The sequence below is a fragment of the Oryzias latipes genome, chromosome 1 (assembly GCF_053564925.1).
Source record: "Oryzias latipes strain Hd-rR chromosome 1, Olatipes_Hd-rR_3.1".
NCBI classification, from domain to species: domain Eukaryota; kingdom Metazoa; phylum Chordata; class Actinopteri; order Beloniformes; family Adrianichthyidae; genus Oryzias; species Oryzias latipes.
Window position 1 is genome coordinate 39,913,379 of NC_136237.1, and position 19,890 is coordinate 39,933,268.

Consider the following 19,890-nt stretch of genomic DNA (forward strand, 5'->3'; position numbering starts at 1 on the left):
TTTGTGAAATCACTTACTTAATATTTGCCGTCTAAAAAAATAATAAAAGTAGTGAGCATGGTGTCCAAATTGCTCTTAAAATCCAGGGCCCTAGATAGTTCCGTACTATATCAGTTTTTAGTAGTTTACTAAGTTTAGCAGAAAGAATTCGGACATAGCCTGTACTCCAAAACGTACGGTCCAACAAAGAAGTTGAGATTGTGGTGAGGTTGGTTGGGCATTCAACCTCTGATTGAAAGATCGCAGATCCCATCTTGCCCGGCCATGTGTCAAACTGTCCTTGGGCAAGACATTGAACCGCGCAATTGCTCCTGGTGGTTACAGGGTAGCACCAGCGTACAGCACCAGAGCCGCCATTAGAATTTGAATGTGTTTATGTATGTGTGGGTGACAGGGACTGTGACTCTAAAGCTCGTTGGGCCTTTTGAGAAGGTAGAAAAAGTGCTATACAAGTATGTCATTTAACATTATACCTACTATTGTGAGAACTTTCTAACAAAGTTGGGATTCTTCTTGTTTGACCAATAAACTCTTGAATAATGATGTCCATTTGATTACAGTTAGTTATGTTGTGACTAAGCTTGATCATTCTTTCAAACTATCTCTGCATGTTCTTAAATCAAACCTGTTGTCATGACGCCTCAGTGGACTTCAGTCCCACAGCACATCCTGTTGTCTGGCATTGCAGGTGGAGTTTTTTCTCGCTTTGCTGAAGTGATCTTTCATCCTGGAAATGAACGGCTCACCATCAAGCAGGAGTTTGAAGGAATAGACGAGCATGACCACTTAGTGTTGAACACAAAACTGGATGGTCATGTGCCTGTCATCCCACCTAAAAACTCTGTGGAAATCAAACCATACAAGGAGGTTTACCAATACAGCAGAAACTGTAAGAACCCCTTCTTCTGTAACAGACTGAAATATTTCTGAAAGTTTTTTTGTCTATACTACTGTTTTTGACTTTGAAAGTTGGTTACTTTTGTAATTTGCTAAAAATACTTTCCTTTATGAGTAACTACATCTGCTTATGTTGTAAATGTGCATTTTTTGAAGAACCGTCAAACTCCCATTTGCTGTTTTTCTATGCCTCTAACGTATTTTTTTTATCTGTAATACAGTTCGAATAAGAAAATTAAGTCATTTTCCTGCCCAAAGGTTATAGTATTGCCTTCTCCTCTCAGTGATCACCTCGTCTTCCACCCGCAACTACACCATTATCTCTCCGGACGGCAGTGTTCAGACCAGGAGCTACTACTGGCGTCAAACCATCACTTTCAAGAGCTGTCCCCATCAGGAGACCACAGGGGAGGTGCCGCCCATCCAGCAGCTCAGCGTGGACCAGATCTTTGTAATGTTTGACTCTCAGAACCACCTGATGCGCTTCGCCATGACCAACAAGATCGGCTCAATCCACAGTGAGTTAAAGCTAATCTTCGTCGACAACCATGAAAGCAGTAGGATTGTACTCCAACATCTATAACCCCTTTTTTCCTTCTGGATCCATATCCCCCATCTCTACTGTCCCTCACTATCTTCTCTTTTTGGTCCAAATCAAAAAGAAATTTACTCAAATATAAATAAAGTTTAGCCTCAAATACAAAAGGAGTTTATACAAATATACGCCTCGTGTGTCCAAAGACTCAGGCCCCCTATTGTATGAATATGATCTGTCCAGCCTAAGAGGCCTTCAGCGCTCATCTGTTTGCTCCACTACTGGACAGGACAAGTTAAAAAAAATGTACAAAAATTAGAGTTTTTTCCATTTTCCTAATGCTTATTACAAATCGGTGCTCTTTAGTTTGACCATTGGTTAAAGTAGATGAAGTTTTGCAGAGACTGTGTCTGTACAGCCGAATGTACTTTTTTATGTTCGTTTTATGTATTTTGTGTTCGTTATACGTTTATATATTTGTTTATAAAGCAGATGGTGTTTTTTTTCTATTGCTGTTCCTAATTGTCTTCTGAAATAAATAATAAGTAAATAATAATAATTGAAAAAATAATATTGTTATTATGGGTAAAAAAAATGTTAAATTAGTAAATTACACTGGCGCCTTGTTTATCATGAGAGTTACATTCTAATAATAACCCGCAATAATTTAAATTTATCAAGTAATTATATATATATTTTTTATTTTATTTTATCATTATAGATGTTTTATGGCAGTAAAACTCCTCACTACACACTTGTGAATATTTTCAAACTTTCCTTTATAGTTTAAACTCTAAATACCTCTATAAAAAAAGAAGTCCAGTATTATAGAATGAAAACAAAGATCTGCTCAAGATTTAAAATGTATGTAGATTTGGAAAGCTGGACCCTGTACATGAGACATGACATAGAGGCGATTGATTGAGAACATTTACAGCCAATCAGGAAGCATGCAAAACTGCACAAAAAGAATCTGCTAAAGGTGAACCGTGTTATAGCGAGGGACCATCGGATCTGAATAGTAACTGTAGTCATCCTTCATTTATTTTCCATTCTGCATCTTTTTTTTTATTTAGTTACCTCTTTTAAAGCTTTAAATGTCAAACAAAAGGAAACAATATCCGAAATCACAAAAAAAACGACAACGTTTTCACCAAGTGAAGAAGACAAAAGAGTTCATTGATTTGTAGGCCAGTCATGTGGTCCGTCTCCAGGTGTAATCTGTCAGCTTCGCTGGTGTGGACATTGGGAGTAAAGTGCTGTGTTAAAAGCCAAAGGAATGCAGTGACAAACGCATCCAGCAGTGAGTGCCTCAGAGGTGTTTGGAGTGGAACATCACAGGAAGATAAACAGTAATCTGAGCATGGCTGTGTTTCTTCAGCTGCTATCAGAAAGGCTGGAAGGGGGATTAGTGGGGGGGTGAAGGTCAGTCTTTCAGGTCAAACTTTTTTTTTGTTCTTTTTCTTTTTTCCTGCTTTTTTTAATTAGCAAAGACGTGCTGGAGGTAGATGTGCAGGTGGAGCTTATAAGAGGGTCTCTGAGTTACACAAACAACTTGATCCAGCTGGTGTTAGCTGGCAGAAAGTGAAACATCTGGGTCAGGTTTCCTGCGAGGCGATTTTTTTTAAATTAGCAGCTCCAAGGTGAAGCTGCACCATGAAAACAGTTTTTTATTGCTTTCTTGAAGGGAGAGAAGCTTCAGTGAAAAAATGCTGATGCCCAAGATTCAGTTCATATCTGCATCAGAGTGACGAAGAAAGGACAATAAAAGGACTGTATGGACTGCAGTGACACGCGAGGTGTATTGACGTGGTTAAGTCCAGTTGCTATGACAACAAGTGTCCCTGAGACATATGTTTTTTTTTTTTTTTTTTTTTTTTTTTTTAAGAAAGAGGAGCATTCAAGTCTGCAGACAATAGCTAGTAACTTTTATTGTTGTTAAACTTACCCCACACAGTAAAAGAATTTTGCTGTGTGCTCAATCTTTAACTGCAAAGCACCACTCCTCTGTTGTTTAAATACTTTTTTAAAGGATTTTCCCCTAAAACTCTCTGAATAGTAACAGCACTTTCTAACTCAAAACGTTTTAAGCCATTTCAATAAAGAGAGATCTTAGGAATGCGAATAAATGAAAGACTTGTTGGTGATACAAAAATGTGCATGTAATAGTATATGGTCTTTTGGCGTTAGGCTCTGGGCCAACGCTGTCTTTATACAGGTGGGGTCAACTCAGATCACAGATGGATGACCCAGAGCATGTCATGACACGACATGTTGGCAAAACCCTAAACGTCCACAAAATTAAAAGCAGAAATATGCTTTTGATTGGCTATAAAGAAAAGGCGGGAAATTAAGTTACTGGTTTAGTTTAGTTTACTGTGAATTATGTTTGTTCCAAAGCTTTAAAAGAGGAATTTCAAGTTTTTGTTGCTTTTCAGCTGAAAATTGTTTCTTTTTTTCTGTCAGGTGACCCTTCAGAGCAGAATCCCTGTTTCACTGGTGGGCACGACTGTGACATCAATGCAGTGTGCAGAGCGGCTGAAGGCTCCCAGTTCAGCTGTGAATGTACAGCTGGTTTCAGTGGAGACGGACACCTCTGTGATGGTAACACACTACTATCTTCCTCTAAATTCTTCTCATTTTACAAAAAGTTCATGCGGAAAGCGTGTGAATGCTTCACAATTAAAAAAGATAAGATTAGAAAAGAGAAACACTATAAACTTAAAAAGCACAAACTACATTATAACATTTTTTTGCAGTAAATGTTTTATTTTATGTCATTTAACCACTAAATTAAAAAAACTTAGGATAATAAATCTGTTGTCTACAAGTAAATGATTTAATTCAGGCAAGAACTGTGTTTTAATCTATTTTTTTTCTACTTTAAACAACCACAAAAGTAGTTCCAAGTACCTTCTGTAATCTCAACCACTAAAAAAATGAAAGTTTTATGGTCATTGAGCATATTTAATACATACAATAATTACATATGAAAACAAATATTCACAAGAAACTTTTTGACGAAAGCAAACTTCAGAACAACAGTCAGTCTTGTGATAAAATGCAAAGCAGACCAACCCACGTATGAACTCTTTGGAGTGAGGATGTGAGGTTTTTTTTACACAAACATCTCATTTTCCTTCCTAAACTCTGTTGAATGTCTTGTTGATGCTGTTTGCTCGATTAAATCAGCAAATTTTAAATGAAAAATCCATAATTCTCATTTTATTACATATTATGTCCCTTCAGGTGTTAATAACATTGTAAGTTTATCAGTAATATTCTCTAATAATCTATTTTTATGTTGTCTGTTTTTTTTAGACATAGACGAGTGCCAGTACACCTCCCGGCTGTGTGGACCCAACGCCGTCTGCTTTAATCAGCCCGGATCTTTCCGCTGCGAGTGCTCCCCCGGCTTTGTGTTCGCCGCTGACAGAAAGACCTGCATAGGTATGTCCCAACTGTTTGTGTGGGTGGGCAGACTGTCGCTTTATATGGAAGAGTCCCCAGTTTAAAAAACACAGCTGTTCAGAAAGCTGCAAACATGCTCAAACTAAGGCTTTCACCCAACATAAACGGACTCTTCCAGCAAACATAGGCTTGAGCCCCAAACCACTTTTTATTCAGAAAAAAGTAGCTCTAAAAGTTGCTTTTCTCTTAACCATAGTAGTTTTCAAACTTTTTCTGTGAAGTTTTACTCTGTAATCTAGTTTGCAGGGTTGCATGTTTCAGTTTCTGTACCTGTAATCTCATCTGGCCTGTGGTTTCATATGTGAACTCAAAAGCTGACTGGAAAGACCTTTACGTGGAATGTCGCTAACTCACAACTATGTCATCCAGATCTGCAGCAGTCCTGAATTAAATCGGTGCTGCATCACCTTAAAAGAAAAAAAAAACATTTCTATGTATGATTGGAAATACATTCACGCTAATGAGACGTAGAACAAGAGGATCAGCACAAACACTCGCAGACCTGCAATGAATTTGTTGCATTTTGATTTTAGAAAAACATCCTTATTCAAATAAAATCTAGTTGTTGCATTAAAAACCCACTACAGAAATAGAAAGTTAGATGTCCATAAAACTCGTTAAGCTATTGAAGTTTGACACCATTGATAATATAAAAGCAAACATGTCTCATTGGCAACAAGGAGCCTTATTTTTCTGTCCTTTGATCAGGAAGTGGTGCTGTAGAACCATTGACTGTAATGAAGTAATGAAGTCAATCAGTCGCCATTTTTATGAGATACGGACGTCGCCATGTTGGATTCAGACGACATCATTAAGTGGTGATTGGTCCAAGTCGGAAACTAGACACCTAAACACACCAAGGATGAAACAAAGACAGCTGTAAATAGCTTAATTTTCAAATAAAGTCCAAACAAACAACATTACCAGAACCAAGAACATAGAAGTGGCAAACAAACCAAACAGAGGTGATGGTCCACATATTCACTTTTAAAAAAGTAAAGAAAACGTGTTAAACTGGATTTCTGCAATGATAACAGAAAAACTTAAAACAAGATGCAATATTTAATCTGATACATTCAATTTTTGAATAAAGAAACGATATACGTAGTGTAAAACTGTGAAGTAAGTTCCTGTTGCTATCATTGACTGTGAGAACTGGACCGAGTGACCCCCTTCCAATTTGTAGGGGTGGGGTCTTCCGACAAGCTCACTCCTAATTAGCGAGAGTAGTTGCCATAGAAGCGTCGACTCAGACCGACTCGGACTAATCACTGCTTAATGATGACGTCCGGTGCCATCATGGCGGTGTTCCTAGTGCGGAGAAATGGGGATTGAATTGACTTCATTTGGTTGGAGCCGGAAGTAAATCATTTTCTATGGGTGACGTCACATTCCCTCGCTCCAGTTCTCACATACAGTACTGTTGTTTAAAATAAAACAGCAGCTAGCAAATAAAGAAACTGCAGGATAAAACTTTGATCTGTCAGCTCCTCTGGAGCTCTAAGGCTTTGTCATGGGTGTTTTACAGAGGAGCAGCGGCCGGTGGATCACTGCAGGAGGGAAAGCCATGACTGCGACGTTCCAGAGAGAGCGATGTGCAGCTACACCGGAGGCTCCGCCTACATGTGCTCCTGTCTGTCAGGGTTTGAGGGGGACGGCCGCCGATGTCAGGGTGAGACTGACGGACTTTTTCAGCCAAGTATTTAATAGCTTTGGCAGAATATCAGTTATGGCTTTTGTGACTTTATTATATTTATCTAATAAGCCAGGGTTTGAAACTCACTGCAAACAAAGTTTTTGTATGAACTCTTCTTGTCTACATTTTTATGGGAAACCAGCCCCCCACTCTGATTTTACCATGAGAGCACAAACTTCCACCAAATCCTGAGCGTGCTTCATTCTGGAAGTTCAGCTTCTCCTCATGATTCAAACTTTCAATTGCAGTTTTCTCCTCAAAATGCTTAAGAATCAGCCTCTCTTTAAAACGATGAACCGACAAAAAACTCAAAACTCTGCAACAAAACAATTTACTGTTTAAACTAAAAAAAAACATTAAATCACCAAAAAAAGACAAAAATCTACTAAATCTACTAATCAAAATGAACAGGCCTGTGTATATAGCTAATGTTGGGTATTTTGTGAAGAAGTCAGTCTTGTTTTTGACTTAGATATTGGTGGGTGCATGGAGCACAACACTGTAGAAAAGGAGACGTCAGCAGAGGAGATCTTCATCCTGAGTGGCCCACGTGCTTCTTATCAGCTCTATCCTGCAGTCAAGCTGCTCATCTTTAAGAGGAAACTCTCCCAAAGACACACCCTCCCTGACTGTCACGCCACCCAGGGTCTGATCTTGAGGGGTTGGGACCAAAAACATATGCAAATAGTTTTTTAGCTTCTGTGGGTTGTGGTTAGGTTTCTGATTTAATCAGTATAGTATGTTTGGTGTTTAGAGTTTGCAATGCAGATGGGGATGCAGTGAACTGCAGCAGCCTGTGAACAGATTGTTAGTGGTCTGCAGCAATATTTAAAAAAAAAAAATCACTCACACACTCATACATGAATGAAGCACAAGGAAGAAAACACCTGCTGGATCAGTCGACATGCTGATCTGTGTTTGACAAAAAATCGTTATGGAGTATTGATAAAAAGAGATGCTTTTTGCTTTTGATCTGCACATGTTGTCACACATTGCAGATTAGTGAGTAATAGTGACAGCTCAGCGCTCTGCAGACATTCCTGTGGATGATACTTAGACACTTTAACACGTGATGGAGATCCCTTTTAGCAGGCAGACCTTTTCTGAGTAAGTGAATGTGTGTTTGACTGGGTCTGTGACTGTAAAGCGCTTTGTCCTTGTAGGAAGAAAGGCGCTATATAAGTATACGCCATTTACCATTTTCTGTTTACGGCTAGTTGATACATTTGTGGATTACATATTTAACATTTACATAAGTAAGATTGTGTTTTTATGGTTTAAATGCAATTCGAACAAGTGCAAAATTTTCATTATTTAGTCTAGATTGTTACAACAACGTTGACCTCTTGGAACCAAAGTTTTGTTTTTGTTTCACTCACTGAAAAAAGTGATGAAAAAAACAGTTAATTTTTTTTGTTCCAAGTTCAACTTTTTGTGTATTCAATCTCTGAGGGTAAGCATATTTTTTTTTAAATCTAATGTCTTTTAGAAAACACTTTTTAATTGCTCTAGGGCAGTCGTGGTGCAGAGGTGGGGCGGTCAACCTGTCATCGGAAGATTGCAGGTTCAGTTACCGCCGTGTGTCAAAGTGTCCTTGGGCAAAACACTGAACCCCACCTTGCCTCTGGTGGTAGCTTGGCGCCTGGGTTCAGCAGCAGAGCCGTCATCCGTGTGTGAATGTGTGTGTACATGGGTGAATGGAACTGTGACTGTAAAGCGCTTTGGGCCTTCTAAGAAGTTGGTAAAGTGCTATACAAGTATACACCATTTATCATTTTCAAATTCGCGCCCCACTGAGTCAAAGGCTGCAGACCTCTGATCCAAAGCTTCACCTGTTCTCCTCCTACCTGTCCAGATGTTGACGAGTGTCTGCAGGAGCCATGCCACCGGGATGCTCTCTGCTCAAACACACAGGGCTCCTACAGCTGCCAGTGCCGTCCAGGTTTCCATGGAGACGGCTTTAGGTGCAGCCCTGCGTCCACAGGTGAGGAACCAGACTCAGTAAATCAATCCGATTCATTCATGGCGCACATTTCTAAACAACCTCAGTTAATCAAAGTACTGTCCAGTTGGAAGAAAAAAAAGTATCTAAAACTCCATCAATTACCCATGATCCCTGTCGGGGTCGCGGGGCTGCCAGAGCCTTGGCTACTGTTGCATGGTATATGCTGGACAGGTCGCCAGTTTGTTGCAGGGCCACACAGTCACACAGAAAAACAGATTAAAAGATGATCGGAGTGAGACTTTAAGTTTTATGTCAAAGGGGTAAAGATATGACAGAGAACTATAAAAACAAACTGATGGAGCACTCTTTGGGAAAGTCCTTCATTCACCGTCTGACTGTTGTAAAAGAGAAAGAGAACCAGCAGCATTGGGGGCCGCTCACCATGGATCACCATAAAAAAAACGTTTTCTTCTTTTTGTCTGCAGCCTCCTCCCTGCTTAGCATTTGTCTGCCAGCTGCTAAAAAAATATGTGACTGTGATTTCCAGAGCTGTAATCTTCATTTTCAGAACAGCTGCTTCGGTCATGAACAACGACTGGAATTCTTTCAAGAATTTTTACCACAAAGAGAAAGAAAGAAACATAGGAATGCTCTTTGATGATCCAACAATTTTCCTCCAATAAGTCTTTTATTTTGCATGTAATAAGAATTCTTTTATTTTGCAGTAATCTGTTTTCTCACCCCATTTTTACTCTCATAGACTGAGTGGTTGTTGTGCATTACCCACTTCCTGTCGACCCAAAGCTGCGGGCTCCTACGGTGATTTCAAGTGTCAGGATCTGAGAGCTAATTACAACTTGAGTCCGTCTCAGGGTTTCTGTCATATTTCCATCTGTTTTGTGGCCTCCCTGACAGCTGCAGGGCATCACGTACTGTCAGAACTTTTCCCTGCACCCTCTCTCCTGAAGCAGCACACCTTCAGCTTCCTTTTTCTCAGCAGTCGGTCTTTGATGTTCGGCCCGCCGCCTCTGGTCTGATTGCTGCGGAGCAGACAGTCACAGCTGACACTCGCCCGGCTGTCTGTCAGATGGGGCTGTTATGGCTTCTGCGTGTTGTGTCCTTCAGATCAGACAACGCTCTGTGACTGCATCGTCTTCCAGAGCACATGTTTTTTTTTCCCGTTTGCAGTTTCCAGATAGTCAAACTGCAACAACTTTTTCCAATTCTGATAGTAAAATTCACAAAATATTGTTGTTTCAAATGAATTCATGCACTTCTCTTCTTAAAGACCCACTCAGATGAAAGGGGTATATTTTGCTCTTGTGGCATTTTTCTGATGATCAAGGACATTTATACAGAAGATGAAGTTTAAAATTGTATTTCTAAGTATTCGTTTATTAAAATCATTGTGAATCAGGAGCAGAAACAAAAAGGCATTGGAAAAATCTTTGTGAAAAATTGGAAAAAGCTTGTGACGTAGAGGCTACAACGAGCGAGCCCCAAGCTCTCTGCTCCTCTCCATTCTGATGCATCCACTTGCAGACAAATACATCCATGAACGTCTTTGTTTTCCTCATCTGAGCTGGAATCTGGATCTAAACTGTACGGCTGGATAGCTCTGATATTGCTCACGGTTTTTGTTGATGCGATAATGTTAGGTTGTGACGGGCTGTAAGCTAGCAAGAGAGAGTGTAAACAGGTAGATGTTGGGAAGCAGGGGCGGGCTTACTTAGTGCATGGCCTGGCCTGCAACAAAAAAAAAAGTTCCATTGAACTCCTGCCGCTCTGCAGAAATGCCAACACAGGTGTTTTGATTTTGGATAAACACGGCATAATCATAACTAAAAAGACCACTGGGGACGCTTTGAAAATAGAACAAAAAAAGATTATTGGAGTGGGACCTGAAGTGTCTAAACCAAAATATGCTTTCTATTTCTTATTGCAAAAGTTCAGCTGTCCATTTAGGTTACGAAAATGTTTCTTTTAAAGTGTATTTGTGTTTTTTTCTGTGCACCAGAGCGCGAGAAAACTCCGTGTGAGCTGCAAAGACAAAACGCCCAAACTGCCGCCCCTTCGGGATCCGGCTTCCTCTCTTTCTTCCGTCCTCGGCCGGTCGTCGCTCAGTACGTCCCTCAGTGCGACCAGCATGGCGCCTACGAGCCCACGCAGTGCCACTCCAGCATCGGACAGTGTTGGTGTGTGGACGCCAACGGACAGGAGATCCCTGACACTCGCACTGGAGCCGTCAACACCGCCCTGTGTGAGTTCTCTGCCTCGAATTATAAAGTCATGTTATGAAGTATTTATAATTGGACTCCATGTCAGAAAAACTGACTGAAGCTCCATCAGTTTTACGTATTCAGGCTTGAATCTTGATCCTTCAGACCTCCATTCGAGTCAGATTGTCTTTGCAGGCATCAACCAGGCCGTGACTCCAGCCCCTGGGGGCCCCACCCCACGGCCCGACATTCACCCCATCTCTCCGGGAACTCACCTGGTGTTTGCCCAGAGTGGGAAGATTGAACATGTCCCGCTGGATGGATACAAGATAAAGACAGAAGAGGCCAGACCTCTGCTTCACATCCCCGTAAGATCAATCGCAGTGTGAAAACCTCGGTACTGGGGCCGCTAAATCTCTCTAGTAGGTCTGGGTCAGCACACAGAAGCAACTTTTCCTCATTTACATTTAGAAAAACGTCAAATTATATTTTAAAACCAAGTAAAAGCTGTATCTGAACATGTCAAATACTGAATTATGATGCAAGTCTGAGGAGAAGATTTTCATCTCAGAAAGTATCCGAACACTTGGACTGTGCAGGCTAAGTTGATCACTCAACGTTTTTCAGGCCACAGAGCGATTTAATGTCAGACAATATTTTCACAGACCGGCCCGTATGAGGCTGACATGGGTGTCTGGATTTCTTTTTTTAATTTTGCTTTCAGTTTTCCCTAAATATTGAGGGTCAAGTTTATCTTCATCCTCTGTAAAACATCTGCAGCTGCCTGAAACTTAATTTTTACATTAAATTTTTTTCAAAAACCATTGAAATGTTACATAGATTTTCCCTTTACTTATAACTGTCAAAGTCTTCTTTCACTTTTGGCTTTTCCCATCAGGGGTCGCCACAGTGAAACAACCTCTCCTTCGAGGATGAGTCGCATGGTTAACTTGGCAATGTTTTACGCAACCCTCCCAATTTATCTGGGCTTGGGACTGGCACAGGAGCAGAGAAGGGAACAGGGAGCAGCCCGGATTTGAACCCTGGTTTCACGGACGGAAGGCGCCGCAAACCAGCACGAGCCAAACTGGCTCCCTACTCATAACTGTTAAAGTGGAATTGACGGATTTTGTGAAGGGAATCCAATAGTTTTTCAAAATAAAACTTTTTTCAGATGCAGATTAAAAACCAAACGGAAAAAATGTGGGGGCATTTTTAACAGCACCCCATTAGTACACACACCCCTCCCCCTCAAAATATACATTCCAACATAAACACTCACCTGAGCACAGGTGTTAGCTCACCTTTGCACTAATAGTTTGCATGATTGAATGAATGCAATATTTCACACTAGTTGGTTTGAAGGCATAGGTATGCGTTTGTGAACACTATCTGTTTTGTGTACATGTTGACATGTGGACATTTTTGCAGCTAGCAGGTGTGTTGATAACATTTGAGTGTGTGCGATTAGGCCCCGCCCTTTTTGTACTACATTTGAACCTTCCCGTAATGATAAACAACCAGTAAACCTGTCTGCTCTAAGCTGCTTCATGGTCTTATCCCCCCCCCCCCCCCCTCCTATTATCACCCTCCTAACCCCCCCCCCCCCCCCCCCCTCCCCTCTCTCTCTAGCGTCCCTCTCTCTTCTTCCCTTCTTTCCTTTTCCGTCCGGTCCAACACTGAAGATTTTCAAACATGATTGAAATTAATAAAGTTTGGCCTCAATTACAAAAGGGGTTTATTCAGACATACCTTTGGTTTGTCTGAAGATTAATGACCCCTCTTGTTAAAGCAAAATATGTCCAACACAAGAGGCCCTCAGCTCTCATATGTCTGCCTAGCTGTTGGACAGGACAAAACAAACAAACAAAAAATGTGGGGGCGGTTTTTTTTTCCATCTCCATCACAGTACCAACTGTTCCACTGACATACATGTAAATAAACTATGTGTGTAGGGTTTATACACATGGAAAGCCTTTATTTTACTGTGAAACTTCAAAACAAACAAAAGTCAATTGAACTTAAATTGAGCTTGAAGTAAACTTCACAGGTACAGATTAACAGTCTTTCAGAGCATCGGTCACTTGCCTGACTGTCAGAATTCATGGGTAAAAACAAAGATGAGCATTATTGATTCTCCCTGAGAGAGAAAGTAAACTTTGATCAGATGATCTGAGCTGCGTTCTCCATCAGGACCGGGTGGTGATCGCCGTTGCCTTCGACTGCGTGGAGAGAATGGTTTACTGGACGGACATCACCGGACCTGCAATCAGCAAGGCCAGCCTGAGTGGAGGAGACATTATCCCAGTTGTCACGAAAGGTACAGCAGATGCTATTAATGCTCATGACAAGCCTCTTATTATTCATAAAGTCCAACATGTGCTATTAAGCTCAGCTTTGCCATACATTTTCTTGATCTGTTGCTCTCTGCTGTTTCTGTTAATCTGCTGTGTTTTTTTTACTGTGTTCATCACATCATCTCACTATCCATATTTTTAAATCCAGGCTGAGAATGGAAGAGAAAGTCACTTTTAACTTTACCTGTTTTACATCAAATCATTTTTCTTTATTTAATGTTTTAAATAGATTACATTTTTATTGTAAATGTAATTTCTTTCCTCCTAGCCAGGACTCCGTACCAAAAGAGATTCTTAATCTCAATGGGGACATTTCCTGGGTCACAACAAAAGCCATCAGTGTTCAGTTTTGCCAAATAAGACTACGCTTGTAAACAGCTATTTAAAACAGGACCTTTTTGGCGTATCTAACCAAATAAAACTCTGAGACTGAAGCTTAAATGAAAACAGAAACGGAACGGAAACTAGATGCAGTTTACCAGGTGACCTCTAGGTGGCTTATTGCACAACCACAAGTTTGTGCTTTTGGTTGACTGGTCAGTAATGTTAAATCTGGTCAAATGGTCAATACCACCAACCTCAAAAAGCTTGAAACAGACTAGGAACCACGTGACCACAACCATTGTCCTTCTCAAAAGCGAACATTGTCATCCACCCTCAGAATTACGATTTCTGCCCCGTTAAAGGACTGACTTCCTGTGTGTCGCACCGTCTTTCCTGACAGATGGTTGTGATGTCTGAACCTCAATTATATGTTGTTCCCTCCTCAGAGCTTCAGAGTCCTGAAGGCATCGCCGTGGATGATGTGGCCCGTCTTCTTTTCTGGACCGACTCCATGCGGGACACCATCGAGGTGTCCAAACTGGACGGCAGCCAGCGCCTGGTCCTTTTTGATACAGACCTGGTCAATCCCCGACCCATCGTCACCAACCCAGCGTATGGGTGAGTTTTGGAAAAAAAAACCTAACTTCTCAATCTAACGTTTTGTGGGTTCAGCAGAAACATGTGCTCACAGACAAAAAAAAAAATGTTTGTGGTGCATCATGGGAAGGTAGAATGTAAAGTTGCTGTTACTTTATGAAGTCATTTGTGGCTGACTTTATGATTCGTTTTATTAATCATAGAATCCAGCGTTCTAGAATGGTAAACAGCATCAAAGCTGCAGGAAAATGTGGCATTCATGCAAAACCAGATGTGTCTGAAGGAATTCACAGGAACTACTTCACAGGTGGAACGAAAACTATGGATTTTAGGGAAAGTTAGGCGGGTGGGAGTGCAATAAAAACTATAGAAAAGTAAAAACAAAAAGAGGTAAAGCATTATACAACAACTATACCTAAAGAAAAACAAGACGTCAAATGAAAAGCCAAGATAGAGTTGGAGATTTCAACAGAAAATAATATTTAATGTGGTTTTAATACTGTTATTGCTTCATTATTGTTGGTTTAAAAAGAGGTATTGTGTTCATTTTATAATGGATTTAATGTGTCATGTACCGTCAGAACAAGTGTAATATGTCTATTTATAATACGAATAACAATAATAGCATCATTTTCATGTGTATCTGGTTGTAGAAGAATGGATATTAGTGTATATATGTGTGTGTGTTCATTTCTGTATCTTTTTTATTCTTTCATTTTTTTTTAATAATTTCCCAATCAGTTCTTGACTAATTATCCCATGTTTGATACATGTATGGATAGCTATTTAGTTTTTTTTGTTTTGATTGATTTAAATAAACCAGTTCCATGTATTTATTACCAAAACAGCTCTGAGAAGGACGAAAATATCTGTAGACTGACATTGTTTGGTCCTGCTCGTCTCAGGCGGATCTACTGGGCAGACTGGGACAGAGACGGACCCAAAATCGAGATGTCAAACATGGACGGGACCGAGCGGAGCGTCCTTGTCGAGGAAGACCTCGGGCTCCCCAACGGTTTGACTCTGGACGCGGACAACCAGCAGCTCTGCTGGGCAGACGCAGGCGAGGAACCGCTGCTGGAAACGTTTCAGAGAATCTCACCAATCGCCCTGACTGGCCGATCTGTGTTGATCTGCAGGAACTCAGAGGGTGGAGTGCATGGATCTGCACCGCCGGCTCAGGAGGCAAATAGTTGAAGGGATCCAATATCCATTTGCTTTGGTGTCATTTGGAAAGAATCTCTATTATACAGACTGGAAGAGGTAAAACACAAACTCGGCCTGACATGACTCCTTTTTTGAGTTAACCTAGTTGTTTATTTTCCTGCATTTGTGAGAACGTCTCTGACAGTTGCTCATCTTCGGGCTCTGAATATTCAATTAAAACTGTTCAGAAAATGCTGATGTCTGAGTTTCACTGCTTGGAGCGGCATCTTTGTAAAGTGTTGAGTTTGTGGCACTTCACAGGGAGGCAGTGGTAGCTGTGGACCGCCACACACAGACTGAGACAGACGAGTTTCTACCACAGAAACGGTCCCGGCTGTACGGCATCACCACGACTCCAACGCAGTGTTCACAGGGTAAGACTGGTGTGTTAGCGTTCACACTGAGCTGTCTGGTCCACGCCGGACCAGTCTGCTCTGTTTTGCGAGTGTGGAAGCTCTTCTGAACTCTGTTCTGCCTCAAGTCAGATTTTGCTTGCAAGTGAACTCTGGTGCAGTTGAGCAGCTGTGTGAATGAATGTGTATTTAGACCAAAACGTTTTATCTAAGACACTGCTGAGCAATGCGTGATAGTCAGAGGACTTGTAGATTTTCTTTTTTTTTTTTTCTTGGTCAGTTTGTTTTGGGCAAGTGTGAAGCTGTCGTAACTGCATGTCATCCTGCGTCTTTTTCATGTTTGGTCCATTCTAGAGACTGAAGTGCCTGAAAACAAACCAAAAGAAAGGTGCAAGCGGCATTGTGTGGCCTGTGAGCGGCTGCCACACGCCCCTCACTCCCCCCCCTTGTGCCTTTGCCACCCCAGTCAGAGCTGCATGGGACAAATTCATGTGGCGACTTTTATGTTGGTTTAATCTCCATAGCATAAATGATATGTTTGGGTTGTCAGGGGCAACAAACAGGTCTGTGTAATTTTAGGAAGAATCAGTTAGAGTACCTTTTTTGCATTTCCTTGGTGACCGTGTGTTTTTTCTTTTTTTTTGTGAAGATCACGTAAACAAAAGTGCTCTTTTCCCATATTGTGCGAAAATGTAAACATTGCCAAATGTCATACATTGCCACAAGATGGTCTCCAAGCCGTAGGTCCTGTGGCCGTCCCAAATAATGCCAAAACTTACTTTGGATATCCCCGACACTAGTGGATTTTGAACCTTTTTTTTTTTGAGTCCCTAAGAGATTTTTGCCCCATTTATTATTTTTGACTGTTTTGGTTGCTGTGATGTCCATTTTCTTTGGGTAGTGGGGGATGGAGGTGGATCACGTTGTCTACAATTTATTCTCACAGAATGGGTGCATGCTCATTTTTGTGAGTTTTGGGGGAACGTTTTGCTCAAAGATGTAAAAAGGAAGAAAAACTGAGAGAACATTCTGGTCCTTGCCGTCGTCATGAGAGCACCTCCAGTCAAATAAGAGTCTCTGATCGGTAAAAAGGTCTTAACCCTTGTGCTATCCTAGGCACTTTAACGTTGGGAGTTGGGTCATCTAGACCCACTAGACAGTGCTCTGAACCTTTTTTCTTCAATGATTTGTGATCTTCACTGGTGTCCATGGATTACATGAAATCTTTCCAACTTTGTCATGGTAGGAATAACACGTCAATGTGAGGGTGGGGTCATCTAAGATAACACAAGGGTTATGGATGTAGATCACCATATGAAATCGGAAACATTTAGCTTCAGCAATGCAGCGTCTCGGTCTGTTATCCCAAAACAATGTAGCATCTGTGCGATGTGGAGGAACAAGGCCAGTCCTCAGGGGGCCCGCTCTGCAGCCGCCAACACTGAGAGGGTGCACTGCCAGAACCGCAGGACTCCCACAGGGTTCGGCATCCATCCCTGCATGGTTGCAGACGGAGGATGTGCATAGCATAACGTGTTCCCATGTCTCACACAGACTGGCTCATGCATAAGCTGCACATTCATGTGGTTAAAGCCCTGTGCATCATAATCGGCTGCAGGCTCTTATAACATGTGCAAGGTGTAAAAATGGGAACCGGGGCAGATGTGTCCTTGGGGGGAAACGGGTGTGGCACCACAGCTGTAGCCATGAAACTGCTCGTTTATCTGGATCAAACAAAAAGTTTGTCTTCCATATTTTCTACACTCTGCAATATCAGCTGCTTGAGCGGTTCAGCACAGACAAAATAAATCAACACTGTGGCGCCTTTTCTGTCCTTCAGTCTGTTTAGGAGAATTCTTTGTTAAACTGTGTTTTAGATCCTTGATCTTCTCTCTGTTTCTTCCCGGTGCAGTCTTTAACTACTGCTCCAACAACGGCGGCTGCTCTCACCTGTGTCTGCCGCGGCTCGGAGGGTTCACGTGCCGCTGCCCCGACGTCCACGCCAGCCGGTGCGTGGAGGCTTTCCCGTGAATCTGCAGACATGCAGCTGCAAGTAAAAAGACCAAACTCGTTCTGTTGTGTGTGTGTGTGTGTGTGTTATACTTTTCTTACTTGAACGGAACTCCTCTGAATTTTTGTGGAGCTCTTGTGTACTTTTTAGTCCTTGGAGACCGTTCCAGCTTTGGGTGCCAGTATTTATGATGATGAGTCCAAAGCCACTTCCTGTCTTTTACGGCTGAACTCAGATTTTCATCTTTTTGCATCAGGGACTCCTGTGTCTAAGGTTTGTAAAAATATTTTACTAAGGGGTGAACATGAATAGATCTGTCTGAGTCTGGAAAATATACTAAAAGTATTCATTTCTGCTTTAGATGAAGAACGCAAATATTTTACATTTGCTTGAACCAGCTACACCTCATTTTTATACTCTATGCAGTTTGATATAAAATATTTTTAAATTCTAAATATTTTCAAACTTTATACAATTAAAAAATGGTCATTATTGCTCCTCTGAATAACTCCTGATTTTGAAAAAATAATGCTTGAAAACTAATTATATGAAATGAAAATACAAAAATGTATTCAATATTTTTATTATTTTTTGCAGCAGTTGCATGTAGTATCAGTAAACCTTAATTCAATCTCCATCTCTGCAGAAATTGTTTTTTTTTTTGTTGACCAACTTGGTGCCACACTGTCACCTTGTGGCTGTAGAAGTGGATTTTTCATCAAACATTTAGTTTATTTTTTTCAAACATTAATACAAAACTGTGTGATTAAAAAAAAAAACAATAAAAAAGACATTTAATTTTTTAGCTCAAAGTGACATAAAATTGTTGTTTCTTTCTTTTTTATCTAAAAGAAAAAACCGTGTGCCAAGATGAAATGATTTAAGTGAGCTCTATTCTGTTACCTAAAGCTCATCTTTTTATGTAAAAAATGATTCTATATTTGCAGTGTTTTAATGTTATTCTGTGTCTTTACTTTTTACTGAAAATTATAATTGTGAAAGTGCTTTTATGCTTGTTTGACAACTGAATTTTGTATTTTCATAAAGAAATCATCAAACTGAGGCATAGTTGTACTGTTGAATATACATTGTTTAAATGTGTTAATTTTTTTTCAAAGAACGTTTAATTTACAGTTAAACTCATAACCCAACTCATTACAAAAGCTTCCTTTAATTACATAAAAAGTACCATAATTATGTTTTTTTTTGCGTTCTCTCTTTTCTGTTCTTGAGTGTCTAGAAAAGGTGCTTAATTAAAGAAAATGTGTAAAATATTATTGAATAAAAATCAAAACTTAGTCTGTCAGAAATACAAGAATTATACTGTAGTTACAAGAAATACGGTAAGTATTGAGTCTAAAAACCCTTTTTGTCTGTCATTTTCAGAGTATTTTCTTTTTCTTCTTACGTTTTACACCAATCCATGAATCCGATGATGCTGCAGGACAACAGAGAGTAAACCTGTCCAGCTGCTTAGAATGCAACGTGCTGTGGTTAAAGATATTAATATAGAAAGAAAAAAAAACTTTTTTTTTTAAAGACAGTCTTTTAAAAAAAAAGAGCTGGATTTTCCCCCCACTTTTTTTTTAAAGTTAGGGGTTGCTATAGCAACCGCAACACTTGGCACAGCATCCCCAAGTAAATAAAAACCTAAAACTAATACTTTATTTAAAATAAATTAATTGTTCATATAATTGCATATCATCACTCGATTCCATGTTTGTCTCGTTTAAAGTGATAAAATCGCGTTGTGAAAACAGACGGTGACATACGCAGAAGCACTTTCTGAACCGACTGTGAGACCTCGCGATTGTTCCTCATTTGTTACTAATAAAGTTTATTCAATTAGAGGCAGAATCTTATCTTTTGGTTTGGCTGACTGCAAAAAAAGCGGATGGAACCTCATTAAAACTGATTGAAATGTGAACTTTTATTTAAAACACGAAGAAACAATTAATGGATGACCAATGCTGAACAACACATCTTTATTGAGACTTTTATAACTCAAAGAAGATAAGAAGGACTTTTACGTCAAAGTCACAGAGATTTTTGTCCAGAGGCAGAGATGGACTTCATCAAGTTCATGACAGGTAGAGGTTTCAACAATCATGTGTTTGGGTGTGTGCCATGAATAATCGTTTGAAATTGTTGTGAATTAAAACAAATGTTCACACAGAGGAGGTTTAATTTGAACCTTTATTTAAAATTCAATGTGTACATTTAAAGGGGGGCAAGTGAAAAATTACATTTTAGGGGCTACTCAAGGCTGATTTATGTCC

At 40.3% G+C, this 19,890-nt stretch overlaps 1 protein-coding gene across 2 annotated transcripts in view; it reads left to right on the forward strand.

The window, feature by feature from the left end:
- The window catches only part of LOC101171549 (nidogen-1), a 39,884-nt gene extending 21,211 nt beyond the window's left edge, over nt 1-18,673 (forward strand). For both annotated transcript variants that reach the window (XM_011481096.4, XM_078947591.1), the window contains 14 exons: nt 689-889; nt 1,182-1,415; nt 3,899-4,036; nt 4,754-4,882; nt 6,432-6,575; nt 8,455-8,583; nt 10,562-10,804; nt 10,959-11,131; nt 12,957-13,083; nt 13,891-14,062; nt 14,947-15,104; nt 15,181-15,304; nt 15,509-15,621; nt 17,513-18,673. In XM_011481096.4, coding sequence (XP_011479398.1) covers nt 689-889; nt 1,182-1,415; nt 3,899-4,036; nt 4,754-4,882; nt 6,432-6,575; nt 8,455-8,583; nt 10,562-10,804; nt 10,959-11,131; nt 12,957-13,083; nt 13,891-14,062; nt 14,947-15,104; nt 15,181-15,304; nt 15,509-15,621; nt 17,513-17,631 — 2,204 coding nt within the window. In that variant the 3' untranslated portion in view covers nt 17,632-18,673. The remainder of the gene's footprint in view (nt 1-688; nt 890-1,181; nt 1,416-3,898; nt 4,037-4,753; nt 4,883-6,431; nt 6,576-8,454; nt 8,584-10,561; nt 10,805-10,958; nt 11,132-12,956; nt 13,084-13,890; nt 14,063-14,946; nt 15,105-15,180; nt 15,305-15,508; nt 15,622-17,512) is intronic.
- The last annotated feature ends 1,217 nt before the right edge of the window (nt 18,674-19,890 follow it).